At 36.9% G+C, this 21,508-nt stretch overlaps 1 protein-coding gene across 1 annotated transcript in view; it reads right to left on the bottom strand.

Annotated features, from left to right (window-relative positions):
- USH2A (usherin) overlaps positions 1 to 21,508 on the bottom strand; it is a 395,028-nt gene that overhangs the window by 348,809 nt on the left and 24,711 nt on the right. Inside the window, exons 4-9 of the mRNA XM_063328461.1 lie at positions 10,412 to 10,547; positions 9,181 to 9,244; positions 6,517 to 6,811; positions 5,046 to 5,230; positions 2,268 to 2,489; positions 869 to 962 (exon numbers count right to left, since the gene is read on the bottom strand). Of these exons, the coding sequence (XP_063184531.1) occupies positions 869 to 962; positions 2,268 to 2,489; positions 5,046 to 5,230; positions 6,517 to 6,811; positions 9,181 to 9,244; positions 10,412 to 10,547 (996 nt within the window). The remainder of the gene's footprint in view (positions 1 to 868; positions 963 to 2,267; positions 2,490 to 5,045; positions 5,231 to 6,516; positions 6,812 to 9,180; positions 9,245 to 10,411; positions 10,548 to 21,508) is intronic.

Here is a 21,508-nt window from a genome sequence, read left to right as displayed (position 1 = left end):
ATACATATGTATGAGCACGTCTCAGTATCTTCTTAACTGTGCTCATCTATGCAAGAGACACTTAAAATCAAATCCAAAATGTTTTAACTCTTTGTATCTTAAACATATTTTGTAAACAATTGCATTAAAAGATCTCATTCTTAGCTGAAGTCAGAGACCGCAGTCTACAGATGCCCCAAGTATCTACAGATGCTCCAAGTATCAGAAGGTAAACCTATGTTACTGTTTTACCTTGGATTAGACATGCAGTTTTGAAGCAAATCCACAAATTTTCTGCATTTACTGTGCTTTGGTTTACATCATGGAGCTGTCCTGTACCACTTGAACTGTTCTCTTTCGAATGAAACTAAATTAGAAGCTAAACTCCAGGACTGTTGCCTACTGCACTCTGTCTACTGAATGGGTCTGGAGTCCATAGGACCAGACAAACTACAGTAGAGTAAGAAATAAAAAAGAATAAAACAAAATCTCTGAAGCATATCTGCTGTGAACATTGGGTCTTCATTACCTTTTCACTCTACAGATCATTCGCTAGTTGCTACAGCAGGGAGATCCATAATCTTTATTAGATGCTGACAATCTAAATTCAGGTTTGCATCTAATGTTTCAAAGTGGCATAATCCGCTAACAAGAAATCAAATCCCTGAACACAGCACTCCTGGTGGTCTGTGGTGGAATGGTTCTTGGCAGGGGGTGGGGGGTAGGGGGTAGTTTTTTCTTTCGTTATTTAATACCAACCCTGCTATGGAAACTTTCCCTGTAAAAGCTAGGACAACACTAACACACGTATGCACACACTCTCCCAAGACTAAAATCCTGATTTTGAGGCTGTTCGTAGGCGATGTAGATAAACCAAGGAGAGACTAACATTATTTCCTTCTGTGTAGCTTTCCTTGACGCACAGGCACTTATATGGTTCCATAGCTGCGTCGCAATTATCAGCATGGCCATGGCAATTACACCTGAAAGAACAATAGGTAGTGAAGAAAAAATTGTAACATGGAAACATATCGGTCCAACAATATATAACATGGTCACAAAGGCAGTTTTGTGTATTACATATTCTAGTTCTTTATTAAGAACTAATAAACACCAAAGAGAATGTTCTTAAGTGCAATAACCTACAAAAGACTGTTTTACTCAACATATTTTTTAGTATCAACGATTGCTTTCCAAGAAAATAAAAACCAGCACGTAGTAGAGTTACTGTTACCTTATATAATGTGTAATGAAAACTATATTTCAGTATGTAACATTAATATGTAAAACTTTATTAAATAAATGGCAATTATTCATCAATATTAAGCCTTAGAGTGTGGCTATAGCTTTTCAAGAAATCTTAACCGCATCAAGCATAATTTTCCAGTTTAACCCATTTTGATGTCAGTTAAAATGTTCATTTCTTACTAAAATAAAATCTTTATAGAGTATAAGTTAATAGGCAATAATTATCCCACTCTGCTCTTGTGGAAGCATGGCAGAACTTTGCAAACTACAGCTGAAATAATGTTACTGTTACATAGTCACCAAGATTGTAGCTATTTTAGTAAAAGCATTATCCAAACACATCTAAATCAATAATCAAAACATAGCAGTGTAGAAAATTTTAAGGTAAATAAGACCTCTAATGGGGTGCTTTCTCTCAAAATGAGAACCACCAAAATAATTTCAGGAATAATACTTATTAACAAAAATCTGCACCATATGCTTCTTGGAAACTATTTCATTGCCAAATTTGCATATTATTTACAGGGCATAATTAGTTCTTTCACAAGACAGCACACTTATCATATGCAATAAAGTTGTCAGTCACAGATAATGTAACACTTTTACTGGCAGCTGCCCAGTTTTAAAAGGAAAACTACAGATAAAACAAAGAATGAGCTCTGCATTAAGACTGTTAAAATTGCCATGTCTGGGAATCTATAATGAAACTTGGAAGAGCTACTGAAGTAAAGCACAAGCCATGGTTTCAATCATAAGCCTTTGCTTAGAGACGTTGGTAATTCCAAGGAAAGGACTCCTTTTGACAGATTTGTGTAATAAGTATAATTAATTTTAAAATAACATGTGAGCAAGTGTTTTAAAAAAAACAGTACACCAGTCATTTCAAACTTGATGCACTGCTTCAGACCAAATTCCCTTCTCATTCATAAATGTAAATGCAGAACAACTTTATTAAATTTTAGGCAGGTCATTATACACTTTGCAAAGCTGTAACAGTCAGGAGGCAGCGATAGGTCAGGGAAGAGTTCCGAAACACCTACCTTCCGCTGACTGTAACTTCATTAATTCCATAGTATCTATGCCTAAAATTTACCCAAGACTCATTAGTATGATATTGGCCGTGGAGATGAATCCTCACTTGTGTAGCTTTTACAAATTCTTGGAGAGATGGACTATTGTAAAAATCATTGTAACCAGGCCGGTGATTTGGTTCCGGGGTAAGAACACTAAAAGTTAGATTACCACGGGAATATGGTGTAAAGCTGTTTAAACAGAGAAGAAGACAAATGAAAATGAAAATTTCACATATTTTACAGATTCTATCTCCTAATATCCTTTTTTTCAGAGAGGATCCCCACTTAAGTTTGTGTCTTTGAGAAACATGAACTATGCTTGAACTACATAAGGAAATCATTTAGATGACTAACATGATAATTAACATGCCCATATTGTTAATTATATACCTGCTAAACATATATAAAAACCGTACAAAAACAATTGTATTTTGAATTCCAGAGTCACTGGACTGTATCATCTCATTCGATGAGTGCGCAGAGTTAGAAACACATGCCACCTTCCAGTGAGTGAAGTGCAAGAGAATTAAATGGAAAGCAGCAGGATTGAGAGGAAGACTGTACATTTAAGCCCAAGAACAGGAAGAACAGTCCTGAGAATTCAAGGAAAGGCTGAGTAAACAAGTATATATAAATTGCACGTTTGCACAATTTGGTATAAATCATATCTCATGTTAACATATTTACTAGGCAGAGTTTAGCTATGAGGAGAACTTGCCTCCACCAGAACTTCCCCTCCACAGAAAGTTAAATCAAGTATTTTTCCTCCATGACATATAGAGCTGTAGTGGAAGTGTTAAGATGGGTACAAATGGCAGATGAATGACACAACTTTGTATGGAAGCAACAGAAGGAACAGCACAAGTACTTTAAGGCTGAAGGTCCCTACATAAGCAGGTCATCAAGATATTAGGGCACACATCTTCTCAGGAAACCAGGGAAACAAAGGAGATCCTAAAACAAGGGGCAGCCAATATTCAGACTAATCAAAGACTCAAGTCTCTGATTAGGAGATAAAGGACAGTGAACAACTCCTAATTTACAGAGGTGATACAGGATGGAGAAACAAAAACCTTAATCACTTTCATCTCCTAAAGGACATAAAAGAGTCAGTTCAGTACTAGCATGTGGTCACCAAACCAAGAACCCTCAAGGCATGGTAAGGTTTTCAAAGGAAAGGTCAATTGCTTTCCATGTCAACCCAAGGACTCCTGGCTAGGCCACCAGGATACAAGCACACTGGTGTCTAAATCCTGGACAGACAATTTGGACACGTCTTGGCATTTACAAGTACATGCCTATGAGAGACAGAGAGAAACCCGTTTTGTTTTACAACAAGCAAAGGTCTCAGCAGTGAGCTCTACCACACTGCTGACGCAAATCTGGAGCATTGTTCCAACAGTAACTTCTTTTTTAGGTACACAGAATACTCATCGTTACAAGATATATTTCCTATCTTTAAAACAAAGCTTTCTATACATCAGCTGCACCCAAAATCATTCATTCATATCACTTTGTATCATCATTTACATTGCAATCCAAGGGCAGAAACTACTTACAAAACGTTTATGGAAACGGTTCATACTTAACTCCTCAGTTCTTTTTAGAAAATATATAAATATGTATTTCTGGGATGAAAAGGGCATTACACCTCATTTGGGTTATTTATCCAAAAATGTTTGGCTTACTTAAGAGATTTCCCTTCTCCTCTACCCTGTGCTCCAAGGATTAGTAATAAAGCTCAAAGTCCTTTGCTGAAAACTGGTGTAACTCAGATGACTGTATGCTCCTCTCCTCAGAATACCAAACTCCTGGAGAACAAAGATGCTGACTCTTGAAAAGTCTTAGGAAGGCAGCAAAAGTGAAACAACAAAAAAAGGAAAATGCCTACAGCACCTGGTACTGTATTTTCTCACTGATTCCCTGTCAAGTACTAAACAAGCCTAATATTGACTTGCATCTGAATTCAGGCAAGAGATAGTGCATTTGAATATATGTAGCGGTATAGATTCAAAAATATGTATATGTACATACATCCATGCGCAGAAAATGATAATATGTATTAACTATATAAGTTACACGCTGTATTTATGAAACGTATATTGTATATATTATATATTTTTAAATTTGCACATGCTAACTGTCTAGTAAAAAGGCTTGCAAGATGCTTCTAAAAGGTAATGATCCTCCCCCAGTTTTGTTTTGGTTCTTGCTTAGAAAGATTAGAAAGCTTCAAGACACAATTTTCAACTCATTTCTTAAACTTTTTGCATGATTAGTAGTAGGGTTGAAAGATTGGCTTTTGTACTTAAGTTTGGCCTCTCTTCTAACCTTCAGAACAAGTTGCACTCTCAGAGATCAGAAGGTATACTTTCACACTCATTAGATTGTTTAAAACAATCTGTTACATCAGTACCTTCCTCCACTCTTCAATGTTCTGTAATTCCACTGACAATAGTCCCCCAAAACACAAGCATGCAAACTTTCAAAAGTCTAGCTCAGAAATAACAGAGGAATCAACTGTGTCACATTCCTCAATGTCTGAAATCTGATAAAAATGGCAGGTGACCATTTGGCAATCTTCAATCAAAAGGTCAGATTTGGGGTCTTTTACATACTCAGCAGCCCATAACATACGAGTACATCAAATTAAAAGATTCTATCTCATTGGGACATAGAAATTAATTGTGTCAGGATGTGACCTGTTCAAAGCATCTGTACTATGCAGATAATACCCATTCATACCTAGGAAGCTGGAGACAGTTGACAGAGTCTGGTTTTTCCAGAGATCCATTGTTATCCATTCCAAAAATACTGCAGTTTTTAGCAAAATACTGCCAGTCTTCCCAGTTCAGATCATCTCTTTTTTTCCTTTCAATTCTTATTGCTTCAGGGTGTGGGCTAAAGAACTGCAGTATAATATAGAATACCTACAAGAAGATAACAAATTTATAAACTGATATTAATGCCTAAGTTGTAAAACAATAAGAATGTAAATTGGTTTTGATGTGACAATATCATCTGTTTTACCACTCACAGACAGAAAAAGAACCAATATTTCAGTCCACATACTCCCAATTAAAACCAAAGATAACCTTTTTTGTTAAACAAGCTCTTTGATCTCTCAGACATTATTACACAGCCAAACTGTCGCATCAGAACTCCACTTTTTCTTGAAGAACATTTGAAAATACACTATAAAGTCAAGTCCACGATTTGTTACTGTAATATTATTTTGGCAGAACTGAATGGCATAGCTTTTTATTGCCAAATATTTGATAAGTTCTTTGATAACAGGTGAACTTAATTTTTATTTTTTTTTTAATTAGGAATGTCTCTATTTGTAGCTTGGAATCTCATCAAATACCCCGTGTTGCTTTAAAGACCACTTGACCACTTCCACAAGCATGCTGCTTATGCAGAAATGTGTGTTAAATAAGCCAAGTCTTAAAACTTCACAGGCATTTGAACTAAGTCTTTCTTACATAGCCAAAACCTGTCATCGTATTCTTTCCCTTCTCACCATTAATGACTAAAAAGAATAAAAGATAAGCTAGCAAGAATACATGGAAATTTGGTGGAACCCCTATTATGAATGCAGCCCCACTACTGATCTGTCCCTTCTTCCAAAACATCCTGATACTCTTCAACAGCATACTGAAGCATTAGGTGCAATCTGGCCCCTTGGGGAACCTTGCCTGCTTGTTTTATTCTCCTTCCATATTCCTCAGGAGGCTAAATTACCATCTCCAGAACATCAACAAAACAGAAATCTCATCTGATATGTCAGTGTACCCCAGACATGTTAAATTCCATTTGACTGCAGTCAGCCTTCTACCAGAAGGTATAAAACAAGCACCTCAAGTTTTAATAGAAATTAAAATTAAAGTTAAAATTTAAAAAAGTAGACTTAAAAGAGAGCAACCAATTTCTAAATATTGGTGTCTTCACACAGGATATCCACTCTGGTATATCTGTTCTAGATTACTCCTTGTTAGAACAGCTGAGGCACATCAAAAGAGAATGACAAGCACCATAATGCATTCTATTGCCTTTTGCATTGTTTCATGCTGATAAAGGAAATTTTCTTCCTGGTCCTCTAAGGATAACATCTTAAAGCACAAGGTTTGAATTTCCTCAAAATTGTAATAAAATGTCTACAAAAATATTTTCCTAGTTTTGACTTAATAAACACCAAATGTAAGCTTCTCATTACCTGATACTGTCCATTTTGTAAATCTATTGTGATTGAAACACCACGATCCAGACCCACAGTATTAGCAAACACAGATGAAATCCAGGTGGTCCCAATGTCATCATCATTGATGTAATACAAAGGATGGGCTTCTGCATCCAACCTCAGCACTCTGTCATTAGTGGTGTCATCTGCGCCATTAGGGATGCAGTACCTCTGTATCAATGGATGTACCCGAGGATGACTTCCAGGACAGCGGCACTCAGATTGGGTATGCAGATGAGGAAATTTTCCAGAGAATACTTCCAAAATGTCTCTGTCACAGCATATAAAAAAGTAATTACACACATGATAAAAAAGGACAAGTGCCACTTTGTGCCTCTAAGCTCATAGATTAAACAAAATTCAGCTTACATTATAGTAGTAGCCCTAAAGGCCTGGTTTCGTCCCACATAAATGGGGCAATCAGCTAGGAAATCAGGCCTCCCAGGGTCCCTATGTAATCAATGGTAAGCGGCAGGCACCTTCAGAAGGTATCTGTGAAGAAGCACTCTGGAGTTGCTTTATTGCTCCACAGACATATAGAGAGCCAAGGGAAATGAGGTCCTTCTTGGGGCGTCTAAAGCTGGGTAGGATGAATCGAGCCCTAGATGGAAGGATTTTTCTCCTTTTCTCTTAACATTTTATTATGGCATCATATCTGATTCCAATCAGTGACCTGGACACTGGTCTTAAGCACACCATAGCGTTGGCACACTGCCTGTAACCACAGATGAGTTGAACGTTTGCACTCAAATCCTCCAAAAAGACCAGCTTGAGCAATATCACACTGCACCTTAGAAAATCTGGATAGAAATATTTTCACTTTTAACTAACTTTAATACAAATGCCCACTTTTTTAGCTGCCCCAGTCTGTGATCACTCTAGTTGCTTCTTACAGCCCACGTCAAAGCCATGGAGTCACTTTAGTTCCCTCTGACATCAGCAACTGAAATAGATACATAGATAGGTAGGCAAGCAGACAGATATATGAATGACACGGGCAGGTTACCTAAACCTTTATCTGCTCATCTCTGGTGTAAAAGAAGGATTTTGTAAACCCAAGAGATATTGGATTTTTAAATTATAAAAACCCTTACTTTTCCCATTTTACTATTTTATCAGGAATAACATAATTTTTGTATACTTATTAAGCAAATAATAGATACTTGCTAGCTGCCACTACAAATTCCACGGTACCCAAAGTAACAGAACCTTTTAGATAGCCATAGACTTAAATTAATTGATATGTAGGTAAGACTTTCCTTCGTAGTTTATCCCAGATAAACATTTTGGACCAAGTTATTTGTAGATATAAAACTACATCTACAAAGACGTCATTAGGTCACAACACTGTAAAATACCTTGTCTTTCAATTTTTAAACTTTATTAATTTCACTGACTTCAACTGTAGTTCAAAGAATTTGACAAGAATTGCTCTGAAAGAATACAACCAACATGATTTTCCTATAACTTGGAATTCAGATTCATATTTATACTTTAAATTCACAGGAGCTCAGCTCATAGTAATGTCCTGCAGACAGCTGAGCTCCTAGGAAACTGCTCTACATCTTACTGAAAGACTATCATTAAGTAGCCTTAAGGTCTGCAGTCACGAGTGTCATTGCATGTAGCCTACCCAGAAGCACCACACAGACAAATAGGACCTGACTACTTTTGGCCAGCTTGAATTGACTACATAAATCCAGCATGAGCTGGATAACAAAGGTAACATTTCTCTGTAATGCACTAGGAAGGGAGGCTGGAGGGCAACAGAAATTGCAGTGGCAACCGTAATTTGGCCTCAGGAATGGAGGAAGTCAAAGCAATTGCCCAGGGCTACACGGGCTGAGCTCGTGAAATCATTGGCAGCTTATGGTGACAATCTAATATAGAAAGCAATGAACAGTTAAGACAATAGCACCTTGGGGTAGGGGTGTGCGCGTCCGTGTGGGGAGCATCAAGAATACCTGACATGGATGTCTGATACCATGGGTAAGCTGAAACCAGAGGAAAAGAACTGCTAAGCAAGGGAGCCAAGCTCACAGCCACGAGGCTGGTAGGCTGACCCATTGGAGTGCCTGTCATCTTAATGTGGATCACTGGTATTTGCATGGTCTAAACTGGACCAGCCTGCTATGCTCCCTTCCTAGCCCTACAGTTTACATGGAGCTCTGGGAAAGCTTGGTAAGTCTCATCCAGCAGGACTAAGTTTATCAACACACATGATTATGTCAGAATTATGATGAGTTGATAACACCTAGACAGTTTATAAGCATTGAAATCTAGCAACTGGATCTACTCTCTGCAAGAACACTTACTAAGTCAGGTTGTAACAGGGACAACAATAACAAGGAAAGCACCCATTTATTACTGAGTGTTGAGTTTTGCTACATATATGCTATATATACTGCTACATATACTATCTATATTTAAGCAACAGTTCAAAAGCAAAACATATTAAGTTGTTGAATTTATTTTAACTCAAGATTTTTTAGATTAAAAATCATCTTTGAAAGGAGTTTCAGTAAACTACATCATCATAAGACATGTGAGAAGGATTCTACTTTGGGAAATAAGCATATTGTTATCTATTGTTTCTTCTCACCACACCCTTAGTTTTTTGCAAAAACGAAGGTTCTTTACCTGTTTGTAAGTGCCACTGGATAAAATCGAAAATCTTGCATTCTTCCAACAAATTGCTCTAAACCTAAGAAAATATACTATAAATAAGTAATCTATTGAGCAGAAGGCAGCTTTGCACTGCATGAGAGCACCTTTAATTCAGCACTGAGAGATCTCTCTTGCACAATTACCCCTCCTGAATGAAACCATCTTGGACCTGGACAAAACTATAGAGGGCAGTGACTTAATTTTTTTGATAAAAAAGAATGATTTATAATAACTTTATAAGAACATTTTGTACCTATCTCTTTTCTGATTAGAGAGGTGGCACAAGGATCGGCTCATTAGACAGAAGTAATGAGCCAGTCCATGTGCCACCTCTAATTAGAGAAGAGATACAGTAGGTACAACTGTACCTATCAATTTATACAATAAAGATAAAAAGCATTTAAAAATATTCCTTTCTTTTAAACATTTATCAGTTATCCAGTATTCAGAACCAAAATCACAACAAAACACATTTCCAAACAGAAGCTTTAAGAAATGGGGCACAGCATGACTTACTTGCCTAAGAGCACAATGAAGTGACATATAGTTATATTTAGAAGTTAACTTCAAATTGTGTGTGTTCCTGAAGAGCAACAGTCAGTGTTCTTACATCTGCAGAGCCAAGAATTTGTGAGGAGCAGCAAAACATCCCCCAGCTGTAATGCAATGATCATGTCATGCTGTAGTACATATAAAATTTGAGATGTATACGAAGAGTAACGCTATCAGGCATTACTAGAGGCTGAGGGATTCTTCATTCTGCTAGTGGTTTACATGAGTATTGATAGAACTGAAGAACATGAACAGCCAGAGGTCTATTCCTGACTCTAGAGAGGAGTGTAGTCTAGTGGCCACGCACAATCCCATTCTGAAACAGTTTCATATATCTACTCAGAAAAACTATGATCATAAATAAATGGAACATGTCACTTTTCATACCTATGTTTTGGAGAATGCAGGAAAACCTACATATATGCAGTAACACATAGAATAAATTATGATGCTACAGGATCATCTTCCAAACATCTATCTTTCAGACAACCTTTTGAGAAAGCTAGTTGTACAACAGGAATTTTCTCCTGTGGGAAGATACTACTTCCCAGCATATAGGTAGCTTAAAATGACACACATGTTCTTTAACCACATTGCGCACATCTTATTTTGAATATTCCAGTGCATTCCACTCAAATACTACAAGATTTACCTGTGAAGCTTTGTCCAATTTGCAATGTACCATCACCATCAGTATCTGCAAGTGTTCCCACAAGAATCCTTGAATCAAAAGGTGTGTTATCATCTTCCCAGCCATTCAAGAAGAAACTAATTCTGCTGTGATGCACCTATAGAATCAATGTCAGCGGACAAACAAAAGCTTCATTATGCAATCACTTTGATTTCTCTACATATGGTGTCTATCACTGATTAAATGCTAACATTACTTCAACCTACTTGCTGCGTGTCTTTATTTTCAGTGCCTGCTGAAAGTAGTTACCTCTTTCTCCGTCCATCCATTAGCAATCCAGTTAATACGAGTATCACTCAGATGTACAGAGTATAAAATTTCCACCTTGGTTAAATCAAAGAAGAAACTACAGTACAGTGATCTGGCGGGGAGGGGGAAGAGAGGAGAAGGAGAAGGGTCTGTTTCACAAGGTACGAGACTGGTTACAGCTACATCACCACTTCAGGCCATGGGCACATGTTACAGCTGTCAGAGCTCTTCTCATACACATCAGCTCATACAGGCCTCAAGGGGTTATCTACCATACTCAGGATAACCAAACGCAGCACGTTTCAGCCAGGCCTCTAACACCCCTCCAAAACGCCTCCCTAACCCCAGCATATTTCTCTCTACAGGAGCTGAAGGGAACGGTATAGGAACTGGCTACGTCTGCTTTACACCCAGTGGGTATTTCCCTTACATCAAGGGAACCCTTGGCTAGGAATATGCACTCAGCCAGCACCCCGCAGTACTGTTTTCTGCAAGCATTCCCTTGCCTGCCAATTCATTTTAAATTTGACCTAACGTTCATAGAAATACTTTATGGCATTCTCCCAGCTCCACAAAGTCACAAGATGCTGAGCTTTTACAAAGTACTTTTTTTGCATTAAAAATCGTCATGTTTTGGTTACGTAAATTAGAAAAATTCAATAATATGGGAGTGCCTTTCCGCCTTTCATTTTATGAAATCCAATACTTTCATTTAAAAAACACAGGCACATCCAAAATGAAAACTGGAGGCACTGTGGCTATAGTCAGCTTCCCATTAATGAAGTTAATTATAGAAACTATGTTCAACTTGTTCAAAACTTTGGAACTCTGTTGAATTGTTTACTGAATAAACAGTCAGTCTCGTTTTTTTCAGAAAGTGATTTATTTGCCAAATGGAAATTACTTGAATTTTAGGAATAATTAGCTTGCATAAGGCTTATTTCACACGAGAGCTCGGTAGCCTTCAGATATTGAAACATCCTTTTGTTGACATTTACAGAGTGTTATTTTCATTTTGCACATATAGATGCCTGGTGAATCATGTCTGCAGAGGCCAAATAAAACTTGAATGCTTTAGCCTGTCTTGATACCCACGCTAATCAAAACAAAATAAACCTGGAATAATTGCTTCCATAAGAACAATATATATGTGAGGACAACCAGAAGGTTTACAAGCCAGAATAATTTGTTGCAAAGGGGCAAGCCAGAACCTGAAAAAATACCAGTTTGAAAACCACAATATAAGCACTCACAATGCTACTCCACCAATAAAGTCTTTCAAATTTCAGACCAAGATAAACAGACACAATTAGCTATAAATCTGAGCTCAGATGATCAGCACCAGTGCCTCGGGCAACATGAGTCTATCAGTATTTTAAGAAAGAAAATATGAAAGAAGATGGAGAGGTTTATTGTTTTTGTTTTAGTTGGGGTTTTGGGTTTGGTTTTCCTTTTGTTGTTTTTTTTTTTTAGGGTTCACACCAAATTGTACAGATGAATTTTTCTCCTTAAACTTCACTTTCAAACATACACATGCACGCTGAGCTTCATTGCCATTTCTAGATTCAGTCAATATTTCCTAAATTTAGATAGGAATTTTTATTGCCCTTCCACTGATGGAAATTTGAAGGCTATTACCATAATTACTAAGCCTTGAGATTTGTTCAAAAAGTTATTGCATATGAGTTTCACTGCTCAAAATACATCTCTCCATTTTAAATTATCTTTTGTGTTGACACATCAATGACCTAAATACAACAGTTTTTTTATTTAATTTTAATTCAAAGCCCTCTAAACATCTGATGCCCTATTTGCAAGAGCCTAAGTATATGTGTATATTGGTGGTTACATTGCATTTTTTTTCTGCATCACATTTTTTACAGCCTGTTACTGTCATTTGGTGTTTGACTGTTATCATCATAAAAGATACAGGCTTTTCTACTTTGTTATTTGTAGCATTATCTCATGTTTTACAACATCTTTGCACAACATGCCCGCACATGAAATATAACTAGTGAAAAGTTCTCAGTGGTATTAATGCATAAAAAAGAATGTGGTTCCATCTCTACTGTCTTTACCCAGCCAAAAGCTGATGAACAGCCAATTTTCCTTTATCACATTAGCACAGCCATGAGGGAAACACATTTGTTCTAGTCAGCTACACTAAAGATACTATTACCAATCTAACATATACATGTTTTATATCAGCAGTATTCTCAGAGTATGAAGGAGCCAACAATATATTAACACTAGCATGACAGTTTATTTAAGAAAAGAAAATTGTCTCTGTAGAGGGACAGAAGTTAGAAATGTATGGCTAAAGCTCAGTGTCACTGGTCTAATAAAGGTAATAATTCTTAAGCTTTCTTTATAGCAGGTAACACTCCTGTGGCAGCTCTGTCATATCATTCAAATAAAAATGTTGTCTTTTACAAGTTTAAGAGTACCTTTATTTTTAGTCAGATATGAAGCATGTTTCTGCTTTCCTGTTTTCACTGTAAAACATTTGTAAGTGGAATTCAGAAACGGGTGCACTCACCCCCACCAGCTCCTTGCAAACTTACTACCTCAGCTGCAGCTTCTACAGGACCCAATTCTGCCTCCCCCAATGGTGAGGAGAGTGCTTGCCTTCATGCACCTCCTATCAACATCAGTGGGGCTATTTATGACTTTAAGAGTGACAGAATTGGGCCCTAAATGACCAGGTGTTTTTACTTGTTGAAAATAGGTGACTAATGACAATTTTAAATCTCCCGCCCCCCTCCCCCCCCAATCTCTTTGTATTAAATAGGATTTAGAATAGTTGGGTTTAATATAGCACATCCCCAAGGTAGCCCTAAGCACTTTACAATGCTGAATTGGATATCAGTAGTGCAGTGACTGTGTAAGGCAAAGGCAGCAGTCATTATGCATTTGGCAGTAGCTCAATGTAATGATCCCCCTGCTGGTTATTAAAGGGGGTATGAATATCTGACATGGGAGGAAAATGTAGGAGGGAAACCATGTGTGGTATAAAAAAATCCCAGCGGCTCTCCACTGTGGGAGGAGAGGAATGTCTCAAAGTTTGGTGTCAGTTTAGACTAAGCTAAATAAGAAGGAAGGCTGGCACCGAATCGGCTGTTTGATGTAGTTATTTAAGGTCTCCTGACCGTTAGCATTAAATTGCATACAATACCACAGCAATAAAAGACGAATTTCCCTCCTGACTAGGACAATAAGATTATTCCCCTGTTGTCTTTATTAATAACGTTCTATAGGAATTTGCCCCAAGAGAGTAACAGAAGATGGGTAGAACGGGCTAGCCTCATGGTTGTGCAGAGCACAGGACCAGAAGCCTAGGACATCAGCGTTCTAATCCCAGCTCTGAAGCCATCTCTCCCTCCTGTGCTTCCCCATCTGTCAAATACTTAGCAAATCACCTCACAGGAAGGTGGCAAGGATTAGTTACTAAGATAAATTCACTCTGCAACCACATTAGCCTCTGCCAATGCAGAGCCTAATACCAATTCCAAGCAATGGAAAATCCATTTGATGGTGAACTGAGATGGTGAAAGATATCCACAACCTTTCCTCTAATAGCATTCTTGTTATGATCCAGAAGAGTTTCAAAGATAAGAGGTGCTGGGCCAATAAGTTGATAGGCAAGTTCCTTCAGTGCATCCCGAATGAAGTTCTTACAGTCCTCCGACACAAGCAAATTGCCCATCAGAGCCAGAAATACCAAAACCAACCACTGCCCACCTAGGAATAATTCCCTACCCTACGGGCCAGTGTAGTGCAGAATGAAGGACACATTGAAGGATGAACTACCACTTATAAAATGAGATAGGGACAGAAAAGGCATTAACAAACTGTAGTTTCTCACCTAAAGATCCGTACTACTCAGACCCCATCCATGAAGGCATAACCATGAAATTTAACATGAACTTTGCCACTTGGTTTGGATCAGCCACAGCTGTCATGTAAACAAAAGCCAGTATTTTCATGTATTAACTGCTACCAGAAGCTTCCACTATATTGCAGTAACCTGTGTGGCAAAAAAGAAGCATCACAATCGAACACTGTACTTCAGAGCAGTTGTACTGGCTAAGACTGAGCAAAAACTGGCAAAAAGCAGAAACATGAACATGGTAAGCACCTATGACACCGCTCCTGAATAATTTTTGAACCTCAAACCACTTCATCAGCCAGCCATGGTTTCCATATATTTCTATATATTTAATAACTTGCCATGGATTTCTCTTGCACGAATTTGTGTAGCTGCTCCGTGTACGCAAAAACTGATACTTCCCAATGCCATACACCGTATAGACTGATTCAAGAATGTGATGGGGTTTTTCTTTCTCTCTCTCTCTTTTTTCTTTTAAGCCTCTCACTGAAGTGTTATCTATAGGTATAATAGTATAATAAATATGTAATTAAACAGTATAACAGGTATAATAAAAATACTTAACTTTTCAATAAAAAATTATCAGTATGAATTAAAAAAAAAAAAAAAGCCTAATATTCCTCTTCATTAACACAAAGGCAGAAGACATTTGGGGTATCAATTAAAGGAACAGTTATATTGATTGCCCCTTTTGAGATACAATGGCATGTTCCAAGCCAAAGCCAATTTGGGGGACTCCTGAGACCTCAATCTACAAAGTTTTGGCTTTCAGCTAATAACACATGCATATATTACATAGCAACATACATGTGTGATATCTGACACATTTAAGCGACATACACTTTTTCTTCACACATTAATTATCCTGTCATCAAAATGTCCTGTTACATATATATAAAGGCAACTGAGACAATTTTAGTCTCTTCCATATAGAACAGAATTGTGTCATTTCAACAAAATAAACGAAGAAAGTGAATTCTTCTCCAGTGGACGCTATGATCTTTTTGCATCAGCAGATATTATCCACATACCTTGTGCAAAATTATCTCAAATAAGATAGGAAGGAGAGACATGGAAAAAGAATCCTTTCTGTTCCATTAAAAATAATAAAGAATACACAAATATATCATAGCAGAGCTCAAGATCGCTAACCAGAGATTAAAACTCCACTGCACTAAATGAACACAACCAAAAGATGCAGCAGTCTCTTCCCCAAATGTTTTAGAGTTTATAATTATTATATGTTTCAAAGACCCACCTGTTTTTTAATAAGTACAATTGTTCCCTTTAGGTTATTTTTCCTATCCTAATATTTAATCGCATGGGAAAAATATATTAAAATATAATAAAAATATTAAAATATTACAGATAAACTAAGGGGAGTTCTTTCAAGACAACATGAATCTTTTCCACTAGTTAGATCTTTTTACTCTTATTCATCATAGCTTCTAGTAACCATAAAATACAATTTAATCTTTGTATGAAAGTTTCTTTTCATCATCCATTGTTCTAACAGCTAGATCACAGTGTCTGGCAAGACAGATGAAGAAACCAGATGGATTTCTTCCCAGATTTGCAGGCCATAAATGAGGAGTTCCACAATAGAGAGACTCTGGCACCAAAAGTGAAAGAAAAAAATCTTTTCCAATCATTCAAGCCAAATGATACCAACCCTGGCCTATTTAGTTATCCGGACAATTTAGTGATGGCAAACACTTCAACTGTAACTTCAGCTCTTAAGGCTATTTATACCATCAAAGAAAGTCTCAGATGGCAGGGGCAGGAATGACTGACATGTAGGAAACAAGGACAAGGACCAAAAATTCATCTTCAGATAAATACTAGGAAATTGAATACATTCCAAAACACATAATGGACACACACCACTGTTTTCAAACAAGATGAAAAAGCAGCACTTCAGGAATTTAAGATATGGACCAGACACTAAACAAGATTCTTCCAAATATCAGGTATCTGCAAACTAAAATTAAAAAAAAAAAAAAGAACAACATTCAAGCTAGTTTTTAAGTTACAGATCCAAATTTTTGCTAGCTGTAAATGCAAGCTAAATTTAAAAATTAAATAAAAAATAAAACATAAAGCTTATTTCTCAAATATGAGAAAACAAGCACATTCTCTTCCAAATAACTGAACAGAAAATAAGCTGTAAGAAAACTCAAACAAGTCTGCATTAGTTCATCCTTTAAATAAGGTCTATTTGCACAGCAAGAAGTTTCTCAGAAATAGAAATAATAGGAATGATTATTATAAAGAAGGTGACACCCAATATGAAGAATTTTAAAGTGCTTTATGAAAAGCAATTAGGCAGCTATACAATTTACCTGTAAGGCGTAAAAAAAGATGTTCCATTTATTTTCCAGATCAGCAAACTGGCAGAAATGACCCCTCCCCTTAGTTGCTATAAAAGCTAAAGCAACTCCAGAATCAATAAAGTTACACAGGCTTTACAGAGATGTAAATTAAAGCAGAATTTAGCATAAATGATTTGCTTAATCATTCAGAAATAACGAGGAATCAGAGATTATGAGAAATCAGGAGAAGTTGCGATTCACCCAGCTCAAAAATTACTGCACAACGTACCATTACAATTGCTTACAGTCACTTAATTTGGTATGGTTTTTATAAAAGTTGCTACCTAAACATAGCTAGCTATCTGTGAAAATAACCAAGGTTCAGAAAAAAAATCCTTTTTTTCTTCTAAATGTATTGCAGATTTGTTCCATCAGGAACTTTTTCGATGAGCTCAGTCTATAGAAACAGACAGTGTATTAACACATTTTCTCCCAAGGTGAGAAAACAGATTAAGGTTATGACCAAAATGACAGGCCTGTGGCTTCCTTGAATACTTTAATAGAGTCAACAAATCAACAGTGGTCACTGATGACAACAGATGAGGGAAGACAATAGATGGAAGGAGGGGAATTAGCGATGCTGCTATAATAGTCTAATCAGAAACTTGAGCATAAAAATCTTTTTCACCTTCAACCTGTCTAAATATGCTCTTTTTGCCTGCTCATATAAAGATATACGGCATATTCTACCACTGGGGGACATGTGGGTTCACATCTCTACTCTGGGAAAGCAGGCATGGAACAGAAGCGGAACAGTTAGTGAAAGATGCAGTAAAGGGCTTTTGCATATCAAAGATGAGACGCACACAGGTATGTATTTTGGTATTTTCTTGCATAATTGCAAATCTTGCTGAAGCTGCAGTTACAAAGGCTTCCACGCAGCCTTTGTAAGTGAATTTCTGTAAAGAAGAAAGGTCAGTGATATGGACTTAAACAACACAAATTGGACAAATGGAATTTTGGTGAAAAAAACAGGATGAATCCACTAGCATGAATCCAAGTTTACTTTCAGCTGTGATTTAAGCAGAGCTAGCAACCAAAAAGCACAATGCTGCATTTTACATATTTTTTAAAAATCTGTCTATGTGTCCCTAAATTTATGCATCAGAAACAGCAGACAACTTTCTGACACAATTCAAAAACTTCCTTCACTGAATAAATTAAAGAATTTAAACATCTTGAACATCCACCTCAAAGGTTCCTTTCCTACCCCCAGTTCTACCTTATTCCTCTTGTTTTGCATTATTCTACCGATTTTTATCTCTCCTTTTTTGTTCTAGTATATTCATATTTAGCTTTTCTTTTTAAATACAAAAATGTAGTGAATACAGGTGGGAGCAGATTTCATGCCCCCAAGGACTATTTATCTCAAACATTAATAAAAACAGGGAACAAAATAATCAGTTTATCCCAAAATTCCTCTACTCTTTCCAAGCCTTCAGGCAACCTTATGACTGCTTCAGAAAATAAAGAGGTGTGGTAGTTTCCACAGCTTAACGTCTGCAGATACGTCAGGATTCCACGCCACACTCAACTACCTCCTACTCCACGCATTACTCATGGCACTGGTGCACAGCCTCTTTGTACAGTCTTATATTGTTTATCTCTCCTTAAAACATACCACGTGCAGCCTAACCCAAATTTAAAACCTTAACTGAATGGATAACTCTGGAATAAGCAGTACCATACGTTTTTGTAGTGTACATTTGTACATTTTGGCAGTGATGACATTATTGCTAGGGATGTTTGGGCAGATGTCTTACATACATCAAAATCCCCTCTGCTCTTTTTTTTTTTTATTATTTTTCCCCGTCTTAGAGACAAAGCTTACAACCCTAAGATAATAAGAGTCCACTTTTAGTCTTTTGCTCTTCGCATTTTAATTTTTTTATTTGGAATTAAAATTGAGACAACACAGAGGCAACTTGGCAGATCTAAAGCTTGGCAAGAGATAATGAAATTATGTAGCAAACATATGAGAACAAGAATATGTCAGGAGGAATTTGTCTGGGGTCTTGTTCTCAAACAGACCAAAAAAAGATACTAATAACCATGTTAATAGGGACAGGGGGATGGGGGGAGGGAGGGGTGTGGAAATTAAAGAATAAAATCCAGGAGGACAAGCCAGCTCAAATAATTTATCTGCATAACACTTGACAGACAAATGTCACCTTCTATACCAGGAAAAGAACTTCCTGATGATCTTGCTAGTGAGCTTGGTGCTGCTTCAGCTAGAACCCTGTCTTGATTTCAAATGCATTTCTCTTTCTTAGCACGTACAGGAGAAAAGGAATACTACCTTATACAGCCAGTGCAGTTACTTAAAATCTTCAATACTATTTTTAGATTGGTTGCCCATTATCTTAAAGCAAATGCAAAGGCTACAGAAATAATAAAATTTATTTTTCCTGACATTATTAAATTACTTTTTCACATTTCTAAATTCCTGTGTTTCTATATTCAAATCCTATACTACCCTCACATGGCAAAAAATGAAGTTTTTAAGCTATAAGAACTCTGCGTTTCTGAGCAAACTCAAACCTACTACCCACCCCTCTGTATTTCAAGCCTTTGAAGCAACTTGGCTGCAAGCTTGAAGGAAAAGAGCACAAGAAGATAGAGGCAAGCTGCAACCCTGGCATCTATGTAGGTTTGGATGTGATGCTTTTCACACATCTTTGTTCTCAGGCTAAAGAGCATTTTACAGGAAGAAAACAAAGAGGTCTTGGGGCATTGCAACCATTGACTTAAGTAACAGCATGATCAGGGACTTTATTATGATGATTTTAAAAAAGAAAGTGCTTATCTTAGCATTCATATCTACCATTCTGTGATTCATGGTTAGGGGAGATTCCTTTATTTCCAACTGTTCTGTCATTTTTAAAAGGAAACCATGCAAACGTCATTCTAGGCTGAGATTCATTATCTAACCATAGCCAAAAATCTAAAGTCAACCGGCCTCTCACCAAAGCACGCCAGCCTAAATAAAATATGAAATAAAAGTGGTTTAATTTATTAAGTATTTTATTTTTAGTTCAATCACATCAGAATTCAAGGATGCTGCATTCCTATTCTTCACTGAGAAAAGGAAGTAAAAACTCCAAAATCTTCCTGTGATAGTCTCCTTAGGAGACTCCTATAGGAAAATCACCTTCAGCCTTTAAAAACAGGAACTGAAGTTGTGAGTGAGCGGAAAAGGTATACGCTGAGCTATTTGGCATTAAATCACTGATTTTTTTTCTTCAAAAATCAGGATGCTGCTTTAAGATGACTAGGCACCTGCATGGGGAAATGGTTTGAAATAATTCAGAAGTTTAATTCTTCTTCAGTATGCTCCAAAAGAAGTTTCAATATACGTAAGTTCACCGTAAGCAGGATCAACTAACCAAATCAGTGAATTAAACTGTATTTTAACCCAGACTATTTCAGACTGTTACAAGAAAAGACCTGGAAAGATGCCTTTCTTTACAAGATTCATAGGGGATGTGCACACACATCAGTATTTGATGACACTATGCACAATCTTGTTGCAGCATTTAAAGGATTTTAACTTTTACTAATATAACAGGGTAAGAATGCCTGTGTTGAATATATTTTCCATCAGGCCAGCAAACTGGTAGAATACCAGGAAAACATTCCAAAAGGAATAATACTTTTTCATCTTTGGCTTTACCCTCTACTTTTTTCTTTCTTCTACTCTTGTTGTTAGACTTTGACAGACACTTTTCCAGGAGTTCCTGATAATAAAAATCCTCGATTAGATGACTTTTGAAATTGTAACTGCCTAAATGGGAAAAAACACCTTTTTTTAAATACTGAAATTGACTCATCACAACATTCTGTCCAGAGATAACAAGTAGACTGACTAGTACTTCAGCTGTGAATTTATTTAAATGTAGACATACACATGCAGTATTAGGAAGGCAAAAACAGGATATGAAATAAACATAAGGCATCATCTCTAAGCTCACTGTCAAGAGTATACCAAGGCTTCTAACCACAGAGTTCAGCTGAAGGTAACTATCTGTCAAATGTAATCTGTGCAAGTGAATATGCTTAAGCTGGCGCTATGAATCAACCAAAATTGCTTTGGTCTTATTGACATTCAATTGCAAGAAGTTGCAGCTCATCCAGTCCAATAGACATCTGACAACACCAAGAGTGCTTCGGTGACAGAAAGCTTTAAATATAGATGCAACTATCATCACAATACACATGGAACTAAACTTTATGATCCCTCATACCATCTTCAGAAACTGGTCATCAGCTGAGTGCCATAAGACCACACGGTCATCCTCTCTGCCTGTTGCAAATTTCTCCAGCTAACAAATCACTGTGACTTAAAAAAAAAGAAAAAGAGAGAATACAGATTGACTGACAGAAAAAGACCACTTGATCTTTCACCACTGTCCCATTAAATCTCTGTCCGAAATCCACTTTTGGTGTTACCATTTTTGTTCACCTTTTAAAAATAAAATGCCAGATCAAAATTTGTTCAAACTGTTTGCTTTAGTTAAGGACCAGATCTTCAGCTACTATAAACTGCCT

The sequence above is a fragment of the Chroicocephalus ridibundus genome, chromosome 3, assembly GCF_963924245.1.
Source record: "Chroicocephalus ridibundus chromosome 3, bChrRid1.1, whole genome shotgun sequence".
NCBI lineage: Eukaryota > Metazoa > Chordata > Aves > Charadriiformes > Laridae > Chroicocephalus > Chroicocephalus ridibundus.
This window is presented reverse-complemented; position numbering and strand designations above follow the sequence as displayed.